The sequence below is a fragment of the Naegleria gruberi genome, assembly GCF_000004985.1.
Source record: "Naegleria gruberi genomic scaffold NAEGRscaffold_20, whole genome shotgun sequence".
Lineage (NCBI taxonomy): Eukaryota > Heterolobosea > Eutetramitea > Acrasida > Naegleriidae > Naegleria > Naegleria gruberi.
This window is the reverse complement of record NW_003163307.1, coordinates 408,199-429,490: the sequence shown is the minus strand read 5'-3', so window position 1 is coordinate 429,490 and position 21,292 is coordinate 408,199. Positions and strand designations below refer to the sequence as shown.

Below are 21,292 nucleotides of genomic sequence, written 5' to 3'. Positions count from 1 at the left end.
TATCTTTGAGATTAATACTGGTAATAATATATTATTTAATAATATTGAATTCATATCAGCTAATATGTGGGCTCTTTTTATTTTATCATCTATTGGAAATTTATATAGTATTGGATATAATGGAGATGGAGCTGCTGCAAGAGGTATGAAAAATGTTCAAGATGTTGAATTGGGTGAATGTGAAATCAAGTTGAAAGGTAAAAAATGTCAAAAGCCAAAATTTATTAAGGTTCTTGGATATAAAAATAAGGTAGCTGCACTTACTGATAATGGAAGAATTTTTTTATGTGGAGAAGGTGAGTTGTTCAGGTATTGGAATAGTTCAATAATATTTGCAAGATGTTTTACCATTTATGGGTGAGAAATCACGTCGTAATGTTTACGCGTTTAAAGAATTGGAATTACCTTACTATTTTACTGATATGGATTTTGATACTACTAATGGTATAACTGGATTTATTAGTGATGATAATTGTGGAATAATAATTGAAAGAGGAGGAAATGTCAGGAAAATATTTGAAAAAGATATTCAATTGAAGAATTATTCAAGAGATGATAGTGAAGATGAGGAGGATGATGAAAAAGATATTGGAAACCAGGCAGAAGAAAAGAAACTAATCAAATATTTACGTCATGCTGACTGTGATATTTTAATATATGATAATTATTCTATTGATATCAAATATAGAGGTGTATATTATTCATACAAATTGTCAAGTCCTATTTGTTATCCTAATAATGGATGTATTTATGAATTGGCATGTGACAGATTGAATGAACTACGTTTTTGGAGACCAGAAACTTTTATTTTATTGTATTGGAAATTTAATAAGGGAATATATCAGAGTGTGGAAAAGTTTGTAATGAAACTGTTAAAACACTCTAATGACAAACAATTAACTGATATCATAATAAAGTAAATAAGACTCGGGTTAAAATCTTGAACCCAATTTTTTCGCGTGCAAATGAGGTTTATTTTCATCATGAATGTGCTCGTCTCGTGGTGTAATGGTAGCATAGTGGACTTTGAATCCATTGACGGAGGTTCGATTCCTCCCGAGACGGTTAACGTGGCGAGCCATATGATTTTGTGTTTGACATGTGTAATTTATTAGAAACCCAAGTTAAAATCCATTCTTATTTTATTTCATAAAAGACCCAATCAACCAAAATGGTTTGTGAGCGTTCAGACTGAATGTTGATGACACTTTGAAAAGATGCCGGCAAATAATTGACACAATCAAAAAATGCACCTCTTATCTCATCAACACTTGTTGCATTCTTTCAAAAAGTGTCTTCTCCAACAACGCCAACAACAACAACATCAAATTATTCTTCTCTTACTAGTATCGTTATTTCTTGTACCTAATTATCAACAAGTTATGGCCATAAATCCACTATCTATGAACTTTGGTGGTGAATTATCTGCATCTATGAATGGTCATCATTATATTTATTACTACGAAAAGACAATGTTTAATTTAATCTCCATTAAAAACAAATATGACATTTATAATGACACAATGTTATTTAATTCTACCAATTCTACAAATTATGGAACATGTAATCCAATATTATTTCAATTAGGTGATTTCAGTAGAGATGGACCTAATCTACTTTATTCTATTTGTCCTGACACTTGGTTGACATCTGCTGTTTCAATTGTATTTTTATTGGTATATATAATAGTATTAATTGTGAGTGGAATTGGATTATATTTGAGAAGAAATTCTCCACATATAAAGGCTAGAAATATAACTTACTTGTTCATGACCATTCTGTCAAATTCTGGATTTATTATTTTGACATGTTTAAGGTTTATTATAGGAAGACGTATTTATCCTTGTAGTATTTATATTTTATCGTTTTTTATTGTTCCACCTGGAATATTACTTCCAAGTGTGTTTAGATTGTGGAGATTGTTTTTTATGCACAAGTTGAATTTACAAAAAACTAAAATGGATTCGAATAGAAAGGAAACTAATCATGAAAATTTGAAATCTTCAATGAAAGTAGTTCCAAATAATTCAAATATGAATTCTCCAAAAAGTCAATTGTCAAATGTTGAAAGCATTTTCAATAATAATCAAGATTCGAATGATGCCACTTCATCTGATGGTGATAATTATTCATATTGGATTGAAAATGAATTGGAAATGAAAAAGAATGTCAAAATTCAAAAGATTTTCAACATTTTACTGAGTCAGAAATTTGTAATTGCCACCTATCTCACTTCATTCATTATTCACATTTTACTATTCATATTTTTTGGAGCTGTTGAGGAGGGAATTTACAATCAAGATCCAATCAAATCAAATAATCAAAGAATTTTCATGGGAGATGGTGGTTTCTTTGTATCCTCGAGAGGATGTGTCATTACCAATGCCATTACAATTATTGTAGCCATTGAATCATTGTTTTATATTGTGGTGGAGATTGTCTTTTTAGTGTTGTGTTTTATCATTCCTAGAGATACGTGGTTTATTAAGAGAGAGACATTATTATTGACATTATTGCAATTCTTTTCAATTATTTTATTTGCCATTTGTGGATTTTTGGTACAGGTGACCAAGTTGACTGATTTTTTTGTTCCATTTGGGTTTACCTTAATGGTTTATTCATTTACTGAGGTTGTGATATGTGTCTTGTTGCCAATATTATATTCTATAGTATTATTGAATCGCACGAAAAAGGAAAGAGTGGAAGAGTCTGAACTGGAACACTTTTTAAAAAGTAAGAAAACTTTTAATATTTTATTGGATTTTGCAAGAAGAAGGTAAGTGTTAAATTAGTTTAGTTTCTAATAACGATTTCAAGTTACTGTCCTGAATCTGTGTTATGTTATCAAGATATTGAAAGATTTAAATTGACAAGTAAGAAAAATAGAAAGCAAGCTGCACTTCACATTACTAAAACTTATCTGAAACCAAATTCACCTCTCGAATTGAACTTTCCAAAACTTTCTCAAATGTTTGAACAAATATCCAAAGCAATTGAAACTACACCACTATTGGAAACAAACTTTTTTGATAATATTCAATGGCATTGTATTGAGGATATGACAGATGTATTCGAAAGGTTGAAGAGTCAAAATAAGGAAGTAAGAAATATTCTAAAGCAATGGAAAGTTGCATCCCTTAATGATTTAACCACTTCTCAACAAGTTACTCTTCATAACATTACAAGCAATGATACTAATAATAATAATAATCAGGAAGAATTGAAAGATATCAAATTGGAATCTAATCACAATTCGCCCATTCAACAAGTTGATGAGCAACAATTAACTAATTCTATAGAGAAATCAAATGAAAATATTGAAGAATCCAAAGAAAAGACTCAAATTGATAATTTAGATTATTTGTGAATAATTATCAAATCCAAGCACCGTATGAGGAAAACAAGGTTTTGTAAAACAAAATAGTTTTCACTGTCAACTTCCACTTCAGATTCCGTTCTTATTGAAAAAACAAAAAATAGAACACGTGTTTGAAGATTTCAAGTAAAAAAAAATCACCCAATCACATCATACATTCTCACCCCACGACTCTTTTTAAAACTGTATTATTAAATAATGACTAACCTTGAACAATGGTACTTTTCCATTCCGGTGATAACAAGAACATTTCTCACCCTCTCAACAATTACTAGCTTTGCTGTTACTTTTGATTTACTAAATCCCTTGCAATTATATTTAAATTTCCAAAATGTATTTTTCCAATATCAGGTATGTTTCAAAGATATCAAGATCTATTTTAAAACAGAATATAGTTCTGGCGACTTGCTACTAATTTTCTATTCTTTGATCGATTTAGTATTAATTTTATATTACATTTGTATTTTCTGTACTTTTATTGTAGAAGATTGGAAGAACATTCATTCCATAGAAAAACTGGAGACTTCTTTTACTTGATTTTATTCGGATGTGTGATGATGCTTTGCATTTCACCTCTTCTTCAACTTCCGTTCATGAGTCATGCACTTGTTATAATGTTACTTTATATTTGGAGTAGAAGAAATCCACATGAACAATTTCGTATTTATGGAATTTTCACTGTTGGAGCAGGATATTTGGCTTGGGTTTTATTAGGAGTTGGATTATTGATGGGAATGAGTCCTGTTGTGGATTTGGTAGGAATTGCAGTTGGACATATTTACTTTTATCTCAAAGATGTTATACCAGGTGAATTTGATGGAGTTGATCCACTTAAAACTCCTCTTTTAATTTCTAAATTATTCCCAGGTGATCATGATCTTCAAGCACATCCTCCAGTTTATCGTGATCCTCAAGACTTTTTTGATGTTGATCAAAATGAAGAAGAGGAAAGAATGAGAGAACACCAAGCTGATCTCAGAGAAGAAAATAATCAACCTGTTGAAGAAATTAAGGAAGATGATGTCAATATTGCTGACCAAGATGTAAATATTTCAGAATCTCTTCATAAGAGAAATAGAGCTGATGAAAGCACAAATGTAGAATAATACATTAAGCTCACTAATTTAAAGTTATTGAAATAATAATTTATTGGACTTAGGCAAGTTCATTTCCATTTACAATTTTTGAAGATGTTGTCATAAATGATTCAAAATACATGTCTACATCCTTTTGTTTAACTTGATCAAGAGTAGCAGGATTCCACTTTGGATTCTTATCCTTATCAACAAGTAAAGCTCTAACACCTTCAAAGAAATCATTACCATTCATCATTTGTTTAGCCATTCCATATTCCATATCAAAACATTCCTTATATCCTAAAACACTTCCCATTCTCAATTGTCTGTGAACAACTCTCAAACTAGTTGGTGACATTTGTTCCAAAGTCTTGAGAGTATGATGGGCATGAGCAGTATCCAATTTCTTCAATCCTTCAACGATATCATGAACTGAAGGACTTTGAGATGGATCAAACAATGAAATTTCCTTTTCATGTTCCATGAATGAATTAGCATGCTTGGAATGAATATATTGATGTTGTGGGAAATGCTTTTCAATTTCCTTGGCAATGAATTCCTTATCAATTGGTCCAGTACTTTCACGAGCAATCTTTACAAGTAATTCTTCCAATTCACCCAATTTTTCACTTGGAACAAAATGAGTAGCAACACCAGCAACAACACATTGTTCCCCCTTCAATCTTGAACCTGTCAATGCCAAATACATACCAAGTCCCTTAATTGGAATTCTTGGTAAGAAATAACTTCCACCAACATCACAAAAGAAACCAATAGCTGTTTCTGGCATGGCAAACATTGTCTTTTCAGTTGCAATTCTCAAAGTATCTGGTTGAACACTCACTCCAACACCACCTCCCATAGTAATACCATTTAACAATGCTACTTGAACCTTCTTATGTTTTTCATAGAGAGAACCAATCAAGTAATTCAATTGATATTCTTCAGCAAAGAATTTTGGATCTTTTGATTCATAAATTGCTTTAATATCACCACCAGCACAGAAAGCTTTATCACCAGAACCCTTTAAAATAATCATTTTAGTTTCTGATTTTAATAATTCTTCATATTTTGGTGTCATTTCTCTAACCATTTCCAAGTTGAGTGAATTTAAAGCCTTTGGTCTGTTGAGAGTAACTACTTGAACAGATGGTTCAGTCTTTTCATGGAAAATAACAGAAGCCTCCGATCTAGCAACATTAAAAGTAGAGAATGATCTTGTAGCAGCTTGTTGCATCATTCCGATTCTGTTCAATGAAGATGACAATAAAATTTGTGATGAGATTTTCTTGGTGGTTTGGTGAAGCATTTTTTTTTTTAAATTTCCAAAGTGCTTTTGGAGATTTCAAATTTTGAAGATCTTTGAAAGATTCTTACAAAATCAATCACCAACTGATACAAAGGGTTGGATTATTGGATTTTACTTTTTATTGAATAAATCATTGAGAGAAATTAATTTACCAGTATTCACTTGAATGTTTGATTGTTGTCTCAGAATTTCTTCATAGAAATATAATAATTGATTGAGTAATGTTGCATATTCTAAACAGCTTTGATGAGTTTTGTAGGATCTCTCTGGTATAAATTCATCAATGAGTTTTCTTACTTCTTGAATAGATTCATCCTGAATATATTCAATTGGTGAAATGTCAATAAAATCAATTGGTGATGATTCCAATAATTCCATAAGCATTTCATAAACAGCATCTGGATCATCACTATTGGTATTCATATTATTTAATACAAACAAGTTTAAGGCAAGTGAGTGATTACAGTCAAATCCAATCCAATAAATTTCATTCATATACTGTTTGAAATGCTCAATTTCTTGTTCATTCATTTCAATAAATTGAAGTGAATTGTTTAATTCTTCTTTAGAATCGGAGCTAGTCTCCTTTTCAACGCTATCTAATTCACCCGATGAAATTGATTTATCACTATTTGTCAAATGATTAATATTCAACTTGTTAAATATTGTCTTTGTAAATCCTGAATATTCAATTGGTTTTTCAAAATTATTCAATTCATAGAAATATTCTTCATTTAAATCACCATGTTCTAATCCAATTAATGGTGATGGTTTAACAGTATTAGTACCAGTTGATGATAAATTCAATAGTGATGGTGTTGATGATGATAATGAAAATGATTCCGATAATGATTGAAATTTCTGATGACTCAAAATTCCAACAAAGCCTTTCCAACATTTGAATACCAAATCCCTATGTAACAATAAATAACGAACAGAAGGTGATGGTGTTAATATTTGAGTTGATGATGAAGATGCTGCCGATAACAATTCATTCGTATTGGTCTCTATTTTATAAATATAATTATGATGAGGATGATTCTGTTGATCCTTTTCAATAACTTCCATCACAGGTGCTAGTGTCATTTTTTTATTAGAGTATTTATATTATCATCATTATTGTTATTGTTAATATTTTAATTATTCTGAATATTAATAAATATAAAAATAATAACTTTTATTCTTTTTAATATATTAATAGAAATCTGTGCTAACATGGAAGAAGAAGGCTTTGTGCAAAATTTTCCCTCCAAAAATACTACAAAAAAAATGTCGATATGAACTGGTCAACAACAAACCAAGTTACAAATTCAAAAACAAATTCACCATACAAAACACATCACCAAAAACACAGTTCTGCAACAAACTTTAATAGACATAATACTTCATTGGAAGAGTCTAGATTACCATCACAAACAATAAGAAAGTCTGGAAATTTGGAAATGAATAATAGTTCTACCTTGTCGCCACACAACAAGTTATTTTCAATGCTGAGTGATTTTGATAATGATAGAGAAAATGAACTCAGGGATATGATTGACGAAATGATTGATCCTGAAATTGAGGAATTTCCGAGCATTCAGGAATCAAAAACTTTTTCAAAAAAGAATGAATTATTCTCATCATCAAAAGGAAATAGTAGTGGAAGCAGTTCGGATTTCGGTAGTTTAGATAGACTTGAATCAATAACACCAATCGGAAAGGCCTTTGCAAATTCACCAATCAAAGGGAATAACATGGTTAAGGAGCATGATTCTGAAATTGCTTCTGAAAACATGATTCCTTCTCATGCTCTTCAAATTTGTCCTTCAATGGATCCAGAAAGATTGATGCAACATGTTTCATCTTTAAATATTCAATATGAAACATCCATACGAGAAAGAAAAAGACTTTCGGAACAAGAAGAGCAGCTCAGTCAAACCGTACGCACACTTACAAAAGAATTAATCAACGCAAAGGAAAGGATACGAAAGAATGAGGAATTCTTTGCCCTAAATACAGCATGGTCAAATAATTCTCTTGAGAAATTGAGAGGAGATTATCTTCAACAAAAAAGTCTGGAAGTGGAATCTCTTAGAAACGATATTAACACCCTCAATGAAAAGTATACGTTATTAATGAACGAAAAGGAAAATTTACAATTTCAAAAGAACAACAAAATCAAATCAATTTCAAATGAAGTGGAAAGACTTGCATCTCTTCAATCTCAATCAGAGACTTTATTATCATCAAGAAATTTGAAAATTAAACAATTAGAAGAAACTATTTCACTCCTTAGAGCAAAATACGTAACAAAACAGAATGAAAACATGGAATTTGAAGGAATATCTCTCAAAAGTCAGGAAAGGATTCAATCTCTTGAGAAACTTGTGGATACTCTGAAAAGGGATAAGATAGATTTGGACAAGAGGGCTAGAGCAGCTGTTGAAGATCTGTCCTTGGTAAAGAAGGAAAAATCTCTTCTGGAAAAAAACTATTTGGAATTGAAATCCTCTCTCGAAGATTATCAAGACAGACTGAAGAGAGCAGAAGATACATCACAATCAAGAATCGTAATTGATGACTATTCTAGGTCAGTTAGTGAAACCTATCAATTCAAACTGCAGAAAATGAGAAAACAACACGAAGAGGAAATGACAAGAACGTGTGCTGAGTACGAGGAAACTATTCAGAGTCTTAGAGGTTCTCTGCAAGAAAAAGCTCACGAAAAGAGAATAACATTCGATATGGGATCCCAAGTTATGCAATTAACAGTTGATAATTCATCTCAAACATCTGAGGAAATCATTTTGACAGATCAACAAAAGAAAGAATATCAAAAACTCGTTGATGATTTGAAAAAACTTCAATCGAAATTCTCCAAGCTAGAGATTGAAAATGGAGAGCTCAGAAATGCTATTGAAAGAAATAGACATGAGTATGAAATGGAAAAGGAAAGAATTGTATCGGATAAAACATTAGAGATTGAAACTCTTAGCTCTAATCTTGGAGTGCTAGAAGGAAGTCACTCAAGCAACTTGAATCAACTGCGAAGAAAACTCGAAGAAGAGGAGAGAACAAATTCTGAGCTCAGAGCTTGTAATCAAGAACTTGCTACTCATTTACAAGAAAAAGAAAGGGAAACGGAGCTAATGATTGAGGAAAAGAACAAGGCCCTACTTAATCTTAGACAACAAATGGCTAAAGATAAAGAGTCTGTCCTTCGAAGCGAATGTGAGAGAATCTATAGAGATAAGAACAAACAGGTTGATGAGTTGAGAGAAAGAATTACTCAATTAGAAGAAAAACTACTCAAGGAGGACATTCAATGCAAAAAACTTGAGCAATTAAATCAATCATTCAAGAATAGAATAGAGGAGCTCAAGAATGATGTTATCGATCTCCAACAAGCTAAAGAAAAACTTGAAGTCAAAGCCAATGAATATGACAGAGTTTTCAAATATTGTTTGAAGTATAAGAGCAACTTGGATAAGGCAAAACGTGAATTTTTCTTTTTATTAGAAAAATGTGAAAAGATGGAAGAATCAGTGAAAACTCTCAAGACTGAAAACTTGGAATTAAGAAGAAGAATTCAAGGTGTAATTGAATGAACCTCATAAGAAATTTATTGTAAAGGAAACTAAGAAAAAAATGGCTGAAGATGAATCAAACAATGCACCCTCTTCAACAGCAACTTCGGAAGCTAAAAAGGAATCAAGACCAAAAGATCCCAATCAAAGATTCTTTGAATTAATTGCAGCAAACAATTCCGATGATGAACGAACACTATTGGACGTAGTATTACTGTCTAATCGTTCTCCTTTTCCTCATTCATTACACAAAATGATTGTATTAAAAGGAAATAGATTAATGAAAAATAGGAAATTTCATCAAATTATAAATACCTACTTTCCATTCATGAGTCACACAAATTTTAAAATCATTGTATTTCTGTCATTGATTGGATATTCCTATTTCAAAATGAAAAGAGTAACTCCTAAAAATCACCAAATTTATAGAATGATTGATAATTTATTATTCCTAATTATTTTAATAATGAAAAACTTTTATCATAATATTTTTACAAAGGGATTTAGAGGCGATATTTCTAATATTTTAAAGTAGGTTTTTAATTTTTATTTGATTACTAGATTTGGAAATTTTAGATTTATTATTATAATATTATTTAATTATATTTGTGGAGGATCTACAATTAGAACTTTGGAAAATGATTTCTTCTTCTCTAGCTCTGGAAATTTATTAATTTCATATTTCTTTATTTAAATAATTATTTAAAAAGGAATTTATTGTTGAGTTGTTGGAGTGGTCGATTCTTCAGTAGAAGTATCCTTAGCTTGAATTAAATTTTTAGAAACTAAATCTGGAACTTCACTAGCCAACCAAGGACCCAATCCAAGAGCCAAAGCATGAGCAATACCAAAATGAGGAACATTTCTAGCCCAGAGAGGATGGAAGTGAAGAGTTTGACAAACACGACCATCATGATACATTTTAGCTGTCTTTCCGATCAATTCTGGAATTTTAAATTCTGGAGCTGTTGTTGGATATGTGACTGGAATCTGTTAACAGATTATTATTATAAATATTATTTTGATAATGTTGTCAATTATGAATTTCAAAAATCACACATACTTCAAATTCTACTTTAAATTCATATTTCAATAAATTGTGGACAAACCAACACTTTCCGAACCATCTATTAATTTTGTGATGAAGATTTTTGCGATGATTTTAGTTAATCAAATTATTAAATGATACTAACTTTGTTCCGCTCTTGTTACTTTGAATAGAAAACCAAGCACTATCATTTTCCTTTGTCATTTTCACATATTGAATGAGAGCTGCATATTCCTCTTTAAGACGTTTTTCCCATTGATCAGCATCTCTTGGTCCAACTTTTTCCTTCAAGAGTGGAATTTTTTGCAATGTTTCCTTTGTGCTATTGTCCATTTTTATTTGATGAATATTATGTTCCTTTCATTAACTAATCCAATTCATATTGACCAGTCGTTGTTTATTTGGTTGTTGGGATACAATAATTTATTAGGGAGTTGTTGGTGAATGTACAAATATTTACATGTAATCGTCGTCGAGTAAATCACTGTTAAGGGAATTGATATAAGCTCTGTATTGTCTCTTTTCATCTTGTTTCTTTTGGAAGAATTCATTCTTGAGAGCGAAGAATTCTTCCTTATATTTTTGATTTTCATATTCCAAATCTCTTGTTTTGATCATGTAGACTTCCAATTCTCGCAACATTTCTTGATGTTTTTTAGTTTTTTCTTTAAGAGTCTGTTGGTAGACATTATATTGTTCAACCACTTCTGGACCAGGTTGTCTTGTAAGAATTGATTTCAACTCGGCATAAAGCTTTTCTTTTTCTTTGATAAGCAAATCCTTTTCCATGACTTCTTCTGTCTTGGCAATGAGTTGCTTTTGAAGCTTTTGAATCTTTTCAATCATTTCAAATGAGTTTGGATCACTACCTTGAATTCTTCTCCATCTATGTACATTCATTGGTGTTTGGAGCTCCTCTTCTAGAGCCTTTACTCTTGATTGCTCCTGAAGCAACTGTCTTCTAAGTGAGTGTACCTCATTCTGCTTCAGATCAAAATCATTGAGACGGACTGAGAGTTTGTCATATTCTTGAGATAGTTGGTTGATCTTTTCTTGCAATGTCTGAATGTCATTTACTCTCTGTTGATATTGAACAGCACCTTTGCTGATTAAACTTTGTTGACTCTTAATTCTTTCATAGAGTCCTGCAAGCTCATTGTTACGTTTGATGAGTTGTGAACCAAGAATGTCTCTGTCACCAACAACAACTTCAAGTTCCTTCTCTTGTCTCTTTCTTTCCTGTTCAGCTTCTTTAATGATTTCATTGAGTTTGTTGATTTCCTTTTCGTATTGTTTGTTGACGTCTGCCTGTTCCTCAATGCTCTTCTCTAAATTCTTCAATTGTTCAGTGAGGACTTCTCTCTTTGAACATAACTTGCTGTATTCTGATTTTTGGTGTAAGAATTCTTCTTCCTTGTTTTGAATATCTTCTCGTATCTTGTCTATTTGTTGTGTCATAATCTTGAATTTTTGCTTCTCCTCTTGGATTTCAGAGTCTGCATCAATCAAACGTTTGCTGTAGGTATTTCTTTCAGCCTTCACAGCATCATAAAGTGCCATTTGTTGTCTGTGTCGTTCTCTTCCATCTCTGATTTTCTTCTTTAAATCGTCAGATTCCAGTTTCTTGATTTTAATTTCTTCTTGTGATTGATCGTGTTTTTGCTTTGCATCAAGAAATGCCTTATCGTACTTATCAATTTCTTTCTTCAGTCTGTAAATATCCTGTCTCTTCTTTTCTATCATTTGTACATATGCTTTGAATTTCAGTTGAACGTTTCTTCTCTTACTGTCGACAACCTTGAGCGAATTCTCTTCTTCTTCCAGGTTTTTATCTGCTTTGAGGATGCTCTTATCTAGAAGACCTTTTTGATGGCTCAGATCTTCAATTTTAGACTTTTCAAATTCCAAAATTCTTTTCATCTCCATGATATGATCCTTTAAGTTTCTAACCTGGACATCCATCTCTTGTTTATAACTTTCAAGAGTGAGCTTTTTCTCTTCTCTCTTCTTTTTTTCCTTCATCTTTTGAGCTACAACCTTCACAATCTGACGTTGTTCTTCCTTCGTAGAGGCGATGGATGCCTCTTTTGTGTGAATTAGAGACCTCAGTTTTTCATTATCTGCGCTAAGCTTAGATGTTTGTTTGGCAATATCCTTAAATTCTCTTTCAATTTTTTCCATTTTAAGTTTGAGTTCTTCAATATGTTTTTGAGACTTGATCGTCTTCTGACTTTGTTCTGCAGCCTTTTGTTCAAACTTTTGAAGATCTTTTTGTCCAACTTCAAGTTTAATTTTCTTTTCTTCAATTTCTTTGAGCTTTCTTCTTAATAGATTTTTAGCCTCTTCTAATTCCAGCTTAGCTTTATCACGTTCTGTCTGCTCTTCCTTTGTTTTCTTTTCAATTTCAGATATTTCTATTGTCATATTCTCAATATATTTTAACAATTCTTCTCTTTGCTTGATTAATTCGTCATATTGAGTTTGCAACCTGGTTACAGTATTTATCAGACCAATCTTCATGTTTTGTTCCAAATCAAATTCTTTTTTCAGTTTGGCCTCTGTTTCCTCAAGTTGCTCTATCATTCTCCTTCTTTCGTCGTTAACAACACCAAGCTGTATTTCTTTTTGAAGAAGATTGCATTTTTCTTGAAGTTCGTCCAATTTAGCTTGAGCTTCTTTATCCTTTTGTTTTGCCGCATCATAAAATCCCCATTGTTTCTCTATTTCTTTCTTAATGAGAGACATTTGTTGTTGATCTTCTGTTACTTGTTTTTGAGCAGTTTTGACTTTTGTGGCCATCAGTAAAATATCTTGATTTAATTGCTCACACTTCTTTGATAATCTCTCAACATTTGTATATGATGAAACTAAGGCGTTGAATGTACTTTCATACTTCCGATAGAAAGATTCCATCTCGGGTCTCTTCTTTAATTGCTGAAGCACATAGTTGGCATCAAATCCAGGCGAGGTTGGATTCAGCAACTGAGAGCTCTCCATATTTTCAGTCATTTTTTTTGTAGTTATTTTGGGCGCCAAATTTTTTACTGCTTCTGATATTTATTGTTATAAATTTATCCAATCATGGACTTTTTTCTTCCTCTTTGTCTGACTTGATCTAACTTTTTCAAAACTGTCTTGCTTTGAGTGGCATCAATAATTTTGTAACCTTCTATTAATTGATCAAACTGAAATGGTTATTGTAATAATAAATGTGACAATACTTACCAATTTTTCAGAATTTGGATGTGTTGAAAGTAAGGCTCTTTCCAAAACATATAAATCAACAGCCTTGTCTTCATCAAGAGTTGTACCAAAACTGAGACCAAAATCAATAACAACCAATTTGTCCTTTTCTCCATTTCTCAACATTAAATTTGATGTTGTCAAATCACCATGAACAAGCTTATTCTTGTGTATAGTGGCAATAACTTTACCCATAGAATGAGCTATTTCAAGACATGATTCATCCCAAATGTGTTCAGTTGATGCATTTGCTAATTGTTCAAATTTCCTAAAATATTCCTTGACTGAACATCCTTCAATATATTCCATAAAAATTAAATTATTTGTTTTATCTACATTATAAACTGTAGGAACTTCAATTCCTAATTGTCTACACTTTGAAATATTCTTTGATTCCTTTACAAGTCTTTGTTTTGTTAATTTACTATCCAATGTAGGATGTCTATATTTTTTACTAAATCTTTCCTTCATAATTGCTTGTTTTCCAAAATAATTTTTCAACAAGAAAACTCTCTACCCATCATTAAATTTCCACACAATATTTAAAATACTCACCCCTTCAGCTCCTTGTGCCAAAAGTTCTTTATTTTCCAAATCAAGTGTTTGGGTAACGATTCTCTCTCCCGAAGATGCTGATGATGGCACTGATTGGTCACCGACTACAATTTCATCAGTGGTTTGCATTGAACTCATTTTTTGTCTTGTGTGCTGAAGAGAGCCAGTGGAAATCTTTGACAAGCAAGAGAGAACCAGCATTGTAAATAGAGTTATTTTTAGAGCCTCCATAATGAACTCGAAATAACACAGCTTGCGCATTAGCTGATGAAAAACTTTCTCTATCACTCAAAAAAATTCTCTTCATCACCAGATTGTAGTATAGTGTAAAAATGTTAGGCTCAAAGGACGCTCAAAAACAATGGGAACTTGAAAATAAAGTCAAGGAAGTTACTGATGAACAATTGTATAAATATGATGAAGAAAAGGAACAAAAGGTCCGTGAAGAAAGACCTTGGGAAAAAGAGTAAGTATTTTTTGATCATCACGAAAATTAATTGATGACGATACAAATGATGATCAATTTTAAAATAGTGTTAAATACTTCAAGAAGGTTAAAATCTCTGCCTTGGCTCTTCTCAAAATGGCTATGCACACAACTAAAGGTCAACCACTCGAAGTTATGGGTTTGATGCAAGGTAAAATTGATGGAGATTCATTCATTGTTATGGATGCATTTGCTTTACCTGTTGAAGGTACCGAAACTCGTGTTAATGCTGGTAATGAAGCTATCGAATATATGGGTAGATATATGGATTTGAGTCAACTTGTTGGAAGACCAGAAAACGTTGTCGGATGGTATCACTCTCACCCTGGTTATGGTTGTTGGTTGTCAGGTATTGACGTTAACACTCAATTAACTAACCAACAATACCAAGATCCTTTTGTTGCTATTGTTGTTGATCCTGTCAGAACTGTCTCAGCTGGTAGAGTTGAAATTGGTGCTTTCAGAACATACCCAGAAGGTCACACTCCAAGTGCTTCATCAAGTTCAGAATATCAATCAATTCCTATGGATAAGATTGAAGATTATGGTGTTTATCATGACAAGTACTATCAATTGGAATGTGAATTTTTCAAGTCCTCAACTGATACAAAATTGTTGAACGTTCTCTGGAATAAGTACTGGATCAACATTTTGTCATCATCTGCTGCCATCAAGAATAGAAATTATACAAACGATTCTATTAATGATATTGCCAGAAAGATGGACAAGGCTGAACACGAAATCGGACGTGGTGGTAAACTTTCTGGTTTCATGATGGAAAAGGAATCAAAGAAGAAGGAAGAAACTCAATTGGATAAGTTGACAAAGGATGCTGTTAAATTGAGCACTGAAGTTTTACAAGGAATTATTTCTCAATCAGTCAAGGATTCTCTTTTCAACACTCATTAACTTGTAAACTATTAAAAACTACTTATGTATAATTACACTTTTATTTATTTGACCAATCCAAATGTTTACCAACATGAATACAATCTTGAACTCCTAAATTACACATATACCTTTGTTGTTGATCTTGCAAAGCATGAATAATATCATCACCATCTTCCACATCTTGTACCATACTCTTGTAGTGCCGCATTGAGATAACATCGTTGTAATCGAATTTACCTAATTTTTCCATCTTCTTTCGCTTCGTCATATTTTCGTTATGACTTTGAAATCTTTCGTCTGTAAAGAATGTAGATGTTGGGAAACTCCACAAAACATATGGATTAATGTCTGCATTTTCCCTTTCAAGTTTCTTGTCTGTCATTTCATGGAATTCTGATTTTCTTACAAACCTAGAAGGAGGCTCAAATGATTTAGGCTCTGAATAAAAGGATTCGTAATGGGTAGGCTCTCGAGTTTCAATAGTTCTTGTTGGTTTCTCATTTGAAGTTGTTTTTGTTAATTCTACTCTTGTACAGTTTCTTCTGCTTTCTTTCTTCTTTTCTCTGTCTTCCAATCTATTGATGTGAGTGTGATCCAAAAACAATCCTTTCTTTTCTGTAAAACTCACTCGAACTGGTAAAGTAGTTTCAGGTGGATGAATACCTTGTTTCCCAACAAACTTTCTTATCGTATTATCCAATTGCCTTTTCAATTCTATCAAATAAGCTGCAGCCTTATCTTGATCGAACTTATTCTTTGGTATTCTCGCTTTTTGCCCAATTTCATAAGGGACAACATATATGAATTGGTGTCTCATTTCAATATCTATTTTCTTGTGGTGCTTATCATCATGTTCTGAACAAAACCAACCACCTGGCCACTTTTCTCTTGGTACTATTTTGAAAATCAATAACTAGTTCAAGTTGACTTACATTCAGCAAGATTCTTAATTTTGGACATGAAACTAGCAATGAAGGCATGTAATTTTCTATATTTCTCAAATGCATAATCAAGAGCAAGTCGTAGATTGGCTCCGATTTCTGTATTAAATCTCTTCAATTCATGAAATTCGGAAAAGAGGGAATGTTTAGGAAGAGATCTCATGAAAGCTATTGCTTCATTCAATACAAAACAATATGATTCATGTTCTTTTAATTGATTGTGCCAGGCTTTGATAGTTTCATTCCATCTCAGAGAAATATGCAGAGAAAATAATTGAAAAGGACATCCCTTAAATCTAGTTAGAAATCTCCTGTATGCTTTACATGATGATCCGAACACTCTTAATTCCTTCAAATGTTGAGTGAGTAATTGTTTAATTTGATGAACGATTACACTCGCCGAAGCATTCATTCTTTTTTTTAAATTTTTACGTTTAATTTATTGGAGGGAAACTTTAGGCGCCAATTTGAAATTACTCTTGACTGGTGGTGGTTGTATTATCTACCTTAACAAAACAAATTCTACTTTTAGGAGTGTGCTTTTCATGATGATGATTTCTTGGAGTACCATTATGATGATTACCTCTTCTATTATTATTAGAACGTTGTGATCCATTCATTCTTTGATTTTCACCTGCTTGAATATCACTACCAGTGGTTGATTGAGTTTCTTTTTGGTCAGGTGCACTATCGGCAGGGACTGATTTTACCTCTTCATGATTGGCAGTTTTGACAAATTCTTGATTACGTCTTGGTCTTGGATGAGCTTGATTTTCATTGTTTCGGTTATCATTATGTTTTTGTCTTGGAGGCTTGTTTTGATGTGGTTGCCTAGTTGTAGTGTTAGGGACTGGCTCAGTATTGTTCGCTTGGACTGGATTATTTCTCTTGTGTTGATGTTCACGGTGATGAGATTGTTTACCAGTGTGAGGTCTCTCAGGTCTTGGATTTGCTGAATTCTCTGGATGAGTTGTTGCAGGTTGAGGAGCATTGTTCAATTGTGAAACTTTTGGTTCGTCATCAAACATACCAAATGAAATCTTATTCTTTGCCTCGTTTGGATTAATATTTTTAAGTATATTACTGAGATCAATTGCTGAATTTGATTCAGATGATGATTTTGGAACACTATTTTCATTATCAACTTGTTTTCTAGGATTACGATTAGTATGACCACCTCTTGTGTTTGGCCTTCCTCTTGTTGAGTGTCCTCCTCTACCTCCAGAATTGTTGTGGGCATTACCTTCCTGTGAATGGGTAGTAGCTGTAGTATTAGTTGCTTCTCTTGTCATAGTTTGAGGAAGTCCAAATGGTGGTTTTGTCAACTTGACATTTGAACTTCTCCAATTGTTGTCAGTATCTGTTATGGATTTTTCCTCAACTTTTTCATGTTGAACCTTTGGAGGTTGTTCACTTGTTGGTCTTTGAGTTTTATGAGTTGAACCTCCTCTTCCATGATGATTTCCTCTAGTAGAATGACCCCCATTGTTATGAGATTTGAGAATTTTAACTCCATTTGAGTTTTGTTGACTACTGAAGCTGGTTGGTTCAGTGTTCGATGTTTCAGCAACAACAGGTTGAGTATTTTCTATTGGTTGGGCAACTGGTTCTGGAACTGATGGTTTTTTCTCGGCAAGCTTTTTTTCTAATTCCTTTAATTTTGAAAGAGCCCTTTCCTTTCTTTCTCTTTCGATTCTATCTTCTTCCTCCTCTTTTTCTCTTCTTCTTCTTTCAGCAGTTTCATTTAACAAAACCTCTTGCTCTTTAATTGTTTTAATAAGTTCTTCTTTTGGCTTGGTGGTATCTTGTTGAGGTTCGGCAGGAAGTATTTTTGGTACATGGTTATCGGTGGTATGAATTGGATGAGTGGAAAGTGGATGAGAAGGTCTGGTATTTTCCTTTGGAATACGTCCAATAGAGAAAAAAGATGGTGGTCGATGAGAAGTAACAGGGGTATTCTTTGGAAGAATTGATGTTTGATGTTGAGGTTCGGTATGTTGTTTAGGAACCTCTTCTTGAGGAGAAGGAGGAGAATTATGAACTGGATTTTCTATGTGTTGTTCTTCTATTTGCTCTGTATGCTCTGTTTGTTCTGTTTGTTCTGTTTGTTCTGTTTGCTCTATTTCTTCTATTTCTTCTATTTGTTGTTCTTCTTCTATTGTATCAGCAAAATTCAAACAAGGAGGAGAAGATGGTAATGAATTTTGAGGGGATGTATTGGAAGGAGTAGAATTAGAGGTATTGGAAGGAGTGGAAACAGTTTTAGGTTCACTATGTTCGGATTTGTTTGACTTTTCAGCAATCATTTGTTGTTCTCTGAGAAGCTTCTTCTTTTCCAAATATTTCTGTTTCTTAGTCTTGGCTTGTGTTGGAGCATTTGTCTTATTTTCCTTTTCTATGAGTTCTTCTAGATCCGAATCATAAAAATCATCATCATCATCATAAATTTCACCCCAGTTACTGTCGTGTCCAGCATGAGTTGTAGCTGCTGGATTTGTTTGCTTTTTTTCATGATGGCTAGTTTCCTCGTTATTACTATTTGCTGTTGTTTGTGGTGTCAATGAAGCCGAATTATTATTATTTGTATCCTTTGTTGGTGTAATTGGTGTACGGGTTGATCTTACAGGCAAAGATGGAGTTGTATTAATGGTGGTAGGCTTGCTATTATCAGATTGACTCACGTTAATCGGATCTGTACTTGATGATTCAACGTTCGAAGAAGATGGGTTATGTTGAAACCAAGATGATTGTAATTGTCTTGTATTCCAAGCATTACCTGCATTATTTGGAGTAGAATTAGCATTATTTAGAGTTGATGTAGTCGAGTTATTTCCAGTCAAAGTTGGTCCTGGATTTGTACTTGTTGCAATATTACTATTGTTTAGAGTTGTGTTTGTTGTTGTGGTGCTGTTTGAAGTGATTGTACCAGAGGTATTGCCAGCAATTGGAAGATTTACAGGCTTTGGTACATTCACTTTATTAAAAGGCTTTCTATTTCCAATGTTATTGCTACCACTAACTGAACTTAAACTACTCAGATTGTTGTTACCACTACGTTTCATGCGTGTTTTAAAACTAATATGAAATCTTTTTTAAAAAGAGATGATGATTTTAATAACAATCAAAATGATCGATGTATTAATCGATGATGGGATGTTATTTTTTTTGTAATTTTAGAATTGAATAGCAAGGGCTGAAGATGATAACAACTGTGCGGTGATGAAGAATACACCAATCACTCTTCATTTTGTATCGTCAAAATTATGAAAGGTTATTTCAATTAAAACACAATGGTTCTACTCTATATGAATTAAATATTAAAAGAAAATACAATCATCACAATTAAATTATCAAAAAATGCTTCGATTGGAGACTGAGTTTATTTGTTCCGATTTAAAATTTTCAAAGTTTGATGAGAAGGGTTTGATAGGAATAACTTCCGATACATTTGAAACTAAATAGTAGGTTGATTTATTTGGATACTAATCAAATTAAGTGTTGGTCAATTAAATTATTGGAGATTATCAAGTGTTGGACAATTAGATGAAATTCAAAGTGTAGGATTGGATACTGGTGGTGTTTGTGTTTCGGAAACTTCTCATTATGATTCTTTTTTAATTACTGGCCACACAGATCCAATTTTAAGATTATGGACTTTGAATGAATTGAGAAAACCAATCAAAAGATATACACATCACAATATGAGTGTAGAGGATGTTAGTGTGTCGCCATTTAATGGAAATGAATTTGTTTCATGCAGTAAAGATAGCAGTTTTGCAATTTGGGATATTGCTGAGAGTGAGCCAATCTTTTCCGCAAACAATGAATCTTCATTTCCAATGTTAGGTGTCACTTATCATTCTCAAAACCCAAGTCTTTTATTGGCAGCACCTCTGTAAGTGAATTTCTCAATAATAATTATTGGTAATTAACATAATACAGAGATACAAGAATTGAGCTATGGGATAGACAAGAACAAAAAAAGCTCTATACAATTACACCACCAGATGACATAATATTTTCCTGCATGTCGATTAATCCATATAATGAATTCATGCTCTCAGTTGGTGACGAACAAGGTATGGCTTATATTTGGGATTTAAGGTCTTTGAAAAAGCCAATACATAGCCACCAAGCTCATGGTTTAGCAGTTTCTCAAATCAAATTCAATCCTCACGATGAAGCACTTCTTGGTACATCAAGTACAGATAATTATTTTCATTTATGGCATCTTAAATCAAAGGAAGAAAAGGAACAATTGGAATGTATCAAATCTTACAAAACTCATACTTTACCTATTACTACATTTGATTGGAGTTTACATGAAGTTGGTTTAGCATGTGATGCCTCTAGTGATTATAGCATCTTTCTTTGGAGCATTCTTCAAGAAGAAGAGGAAATTGAGTCTACTATTTCTCCATCAAAGAATTAACAAAATTCAGTAATTATTGGAGTATTTACCAATACCACTTTTCCAAAAAATGTAAGCCATGTGTAAACATAATTGACTGGAGTGTTTGTGCAAACAGTTTCCATAACTGTTCTAGTTTCACATGGGTGGATATAATAGAAAATTGTACCAAGAATTGGATGCTCTCCTTGTGTGATGAACGTATAGGGATTGAAATTTTCAGTTGGAATTAGTCCTTTAGATTCTCCAATCTTTTGAAATATTTCCATGAGTTGAGTAGGTAATAATAATTCATTATTATTATTATAAATATTGAAATAAAGTGTTGGACATTTAAATATCTGATTATAAACAATGTGATATCTAATTGAGAAAATTTGAGAATT

The 21,292-nt window shown here is 32.4% G+C and overlaps 10 protein-coding genes and 1 non-coding gene across 11 annotated transcripts; 5 read left to right on the top strand and 6 right to left on the bottom strand.

Annotated features, from left to right (window-relative positions):
- Positions 1-64: 64 nt before the first annotated feature.
- Positions 65-3,367, top strand: NAEGRDRAFT_66943 (uncharacterized protein; the record flags this gene model as incomplete). Its single annotated transcript, XM_002677984.1, has 4 exons — positions 65-296; positions 340-783; positions 1,588-2,776; positions 2,818-3,367. The coding sequence occupies 4 exons, from the start codon at positions 65-67 to the stop codon at positions 3,365-3,367; spliced, it is 2,415 nt and encodes an 804-aa protein (XP_002678030.1).
- On the top strand, positions 995-1,065 carry NAEGRDRAFT_t280. Its single transcript has one exon. It is a non-coding gene; the product is annotated as a tRNA-Gln (tRNA).
- Positions 3,368-3,574: 207 nt separating the features above from the next.
- Positions 3,575-4,482, top strand: NAEGRDRAFT_33077 (uncharacterized protein; the record flags this gene model as incomplete). The annotated part of the gene is made up of 2 exons (XM_002677983.1): positions 3,575-3,727; positions 3,772-4,482. The coding sequence occupies 2 exons, from the start codon at positions 3,575-3,577 to the stop codon at positions 4,480-4,482; spliced, it is 864 nt and encodes a 287-aa protein (XP_002678029.1).
- A 100-nt stretch (positions 4,483-4,582) lies between these two features.
- Positions 4,583-5,590, bottom strand: NAEGRDRAFT_2273 (enoyl-CoA hydratase family member; the record flags this gene model as incomplete). Its single annotated transcript, XM_002677886.1, has 1 exon — positions 4,583-5,590. A coding segment is annotated over one exon (1,008 nt), but the record flags the coding sequence as incomplete, so codon positions are not given.
- Positions 5,591-5,872: 282 nt separating this feature from the next.
- Positions 5,873-6,847, bottom strand: NAEGRDRAFT_66940 (uncharacterized protein; the record flags this gene model as incomplete). Its single annotated transcript, XM_002677885.1, has 1 exon — positions 5,873-6,847. One exon carries the CDS (start codon positions 6,845-6,847, stop codon positions 5,873-5,875), a length of 975 nt encoding a protein of 324 aa, XP_002677931.1.
- Positions 6,848-10,044: 3,197 nt separating this feature from the next.
- Positions 10,045-10,711, bottom strand: NAEGRDRAFT_33148 (uncharacterized protein; the record flags this gene model as incomplete). Its single annotated transcript, XM_002677884.1, has 3 exons — positions 10,045-10,320; positions 10,394-10,457; positions 10,524-10,711. 3 exons carry the CDS (start codon positions 10,709-10,711, stop codon positions 10,045-10,047), a joined length of 528 nt encoding a protein of 175 aa, XP_002677930.1.
- A 2,712-nt stretch (positions 10,712-13,423) lies between these two features.
- NAEGRDRAFT_55752 (protein kinase) lies at positions 13,424-14,310 on the bottom strand. The gene is made up of 3 exons (XM_002677883.1): positions 14,177-14,310; positions 13,604-14,134; positions 13,424-13,563 (listed from the first exon to the last, which is right to left on the bottom strand). Exons 1-3 carry the CDS (start codon positions 14,303-14,305, stop codon positions 13,450-13,452), a joined length of 774 nt encoding a protein of 257 aa, XP_002677929.1. The 5' UTR covers positions 14,306-14,310; the 3' UTR covers positions 13,424-13,449.
- Positions 14,311-14,474: 164 nt separating this feature from the next.
- Positions 14,475-15,602, top strand: NAEGRDRAFT_56141 (jun kinase activation domain binding protein). The gene is made up of 2 exons (XM_002677982.1): positions 14,475-14,642; positions 14,711-15,602. Exons 1-2 carry the CDS (start codon positions 14,509-14,511, stop codon positions 15,570-15,572), a joined length of 996 nt encoding a protein of 331 aa, XP_002678028.1. The 5' UTR covers positions 14,475-14,508; the 3' UTR covers positions 15,573-15,602.
- A 10-nt stretch (positions 15,603-15,612) lies between these two features.
- NAEGRDRAFT_66934 (uncharacterized protein) lies at positions 15,613-16,658 on the bottom strand (the record flags this gene model as incomplete). The annotated part of the gene is made up of 2 exons (XM_002677882.1): positions 15,613-16,448; positions 16,487-16,658. The coding sequence occupies 2 exons, from the start codon at positions 16,656-16,658 to the stop codon at positions 15,613-15,615; spliced, it is 1,008 nt and encodes a 335-aa protein (XP_002677928.1).
- Positions 16,659-16,917: 259 nt separating this feature from the next.
- On the bottom strand, positions 16,918-19,557 carry NAEGRDRAFT_79534 (uncharacterized protein; the record flags this gene model as incomplete). The annotated part of the gene is made up of 1 exon (XM_002677881.1): positions 16,918-19,557. The coding sequence occupies one exon, from the start codon at positions 19,555-19,557 to the stop codon at positions 16,969-16,971; it is 2,589 nt and encodes an 862-aa protein (XP_002677927.1). The 3' UTR covers positions 16,918-16,968.
- Positions 19,558-19,852: 295 nt separating this feature from the next.
- NAEGRDRAFT_66932 (uncharacterized protein) lies at positions 19,853-20,927 on the top strand (the record flags this gene model as incomplete). The annotated part of the gene is made up of 3 exons (XM_002677981.1): positions 19,853-19,956; positions 19,992-20,390; positions 20,438-20,927. The coding sequence occupies 3 exons, from the start codon at positions 19,853-19,855 to the stop codon at positions 20,925-20,927; spliced, it is 993 nt and encodes a 330-aa protein (XP_002678027.1).
- Positions 20,928-21,292: the final 365 nt, after the last annotated feature.

Coding starts and splice junctions, on each gene's coding strand:
- NAEGRDRAFT_55752 (XM_002677883.1), bottom strand. CDS start 14,305: ATGCAAACCACTGATGAAATTGTAGTCGGTGACCAATCAGTGCCATCA. Junction 14,135..14,176: donor TGGCACAAGGAGCTGAAGGG/GTGAGTATTTTA, acceptor AATGATGGGTAG/AGAGTTTTCTTGTTGAAAAA. Junction 13,564..13,603: donor ATCCAAATTCTGAAAAATTG/GTAAGTATTGTC, acceptor TAACCATTTCAG/TTTGATCAATTAATAGAAGG.
- NAEGRDRAFT_56141 (XM_002677982.1), top strand. CDS start 14,509: ATGTTAGGCTCAAAGGACGCTCAAAAACAATGGGAACTTGAAAATAAA. Junction 14,643..14,710: donor GAAAGACCTTGGGAAAAAGA/GTAAGTATTTTT, acceptor ATTTTAAAATAG/TGTTAAATACTTCAAGAAGG.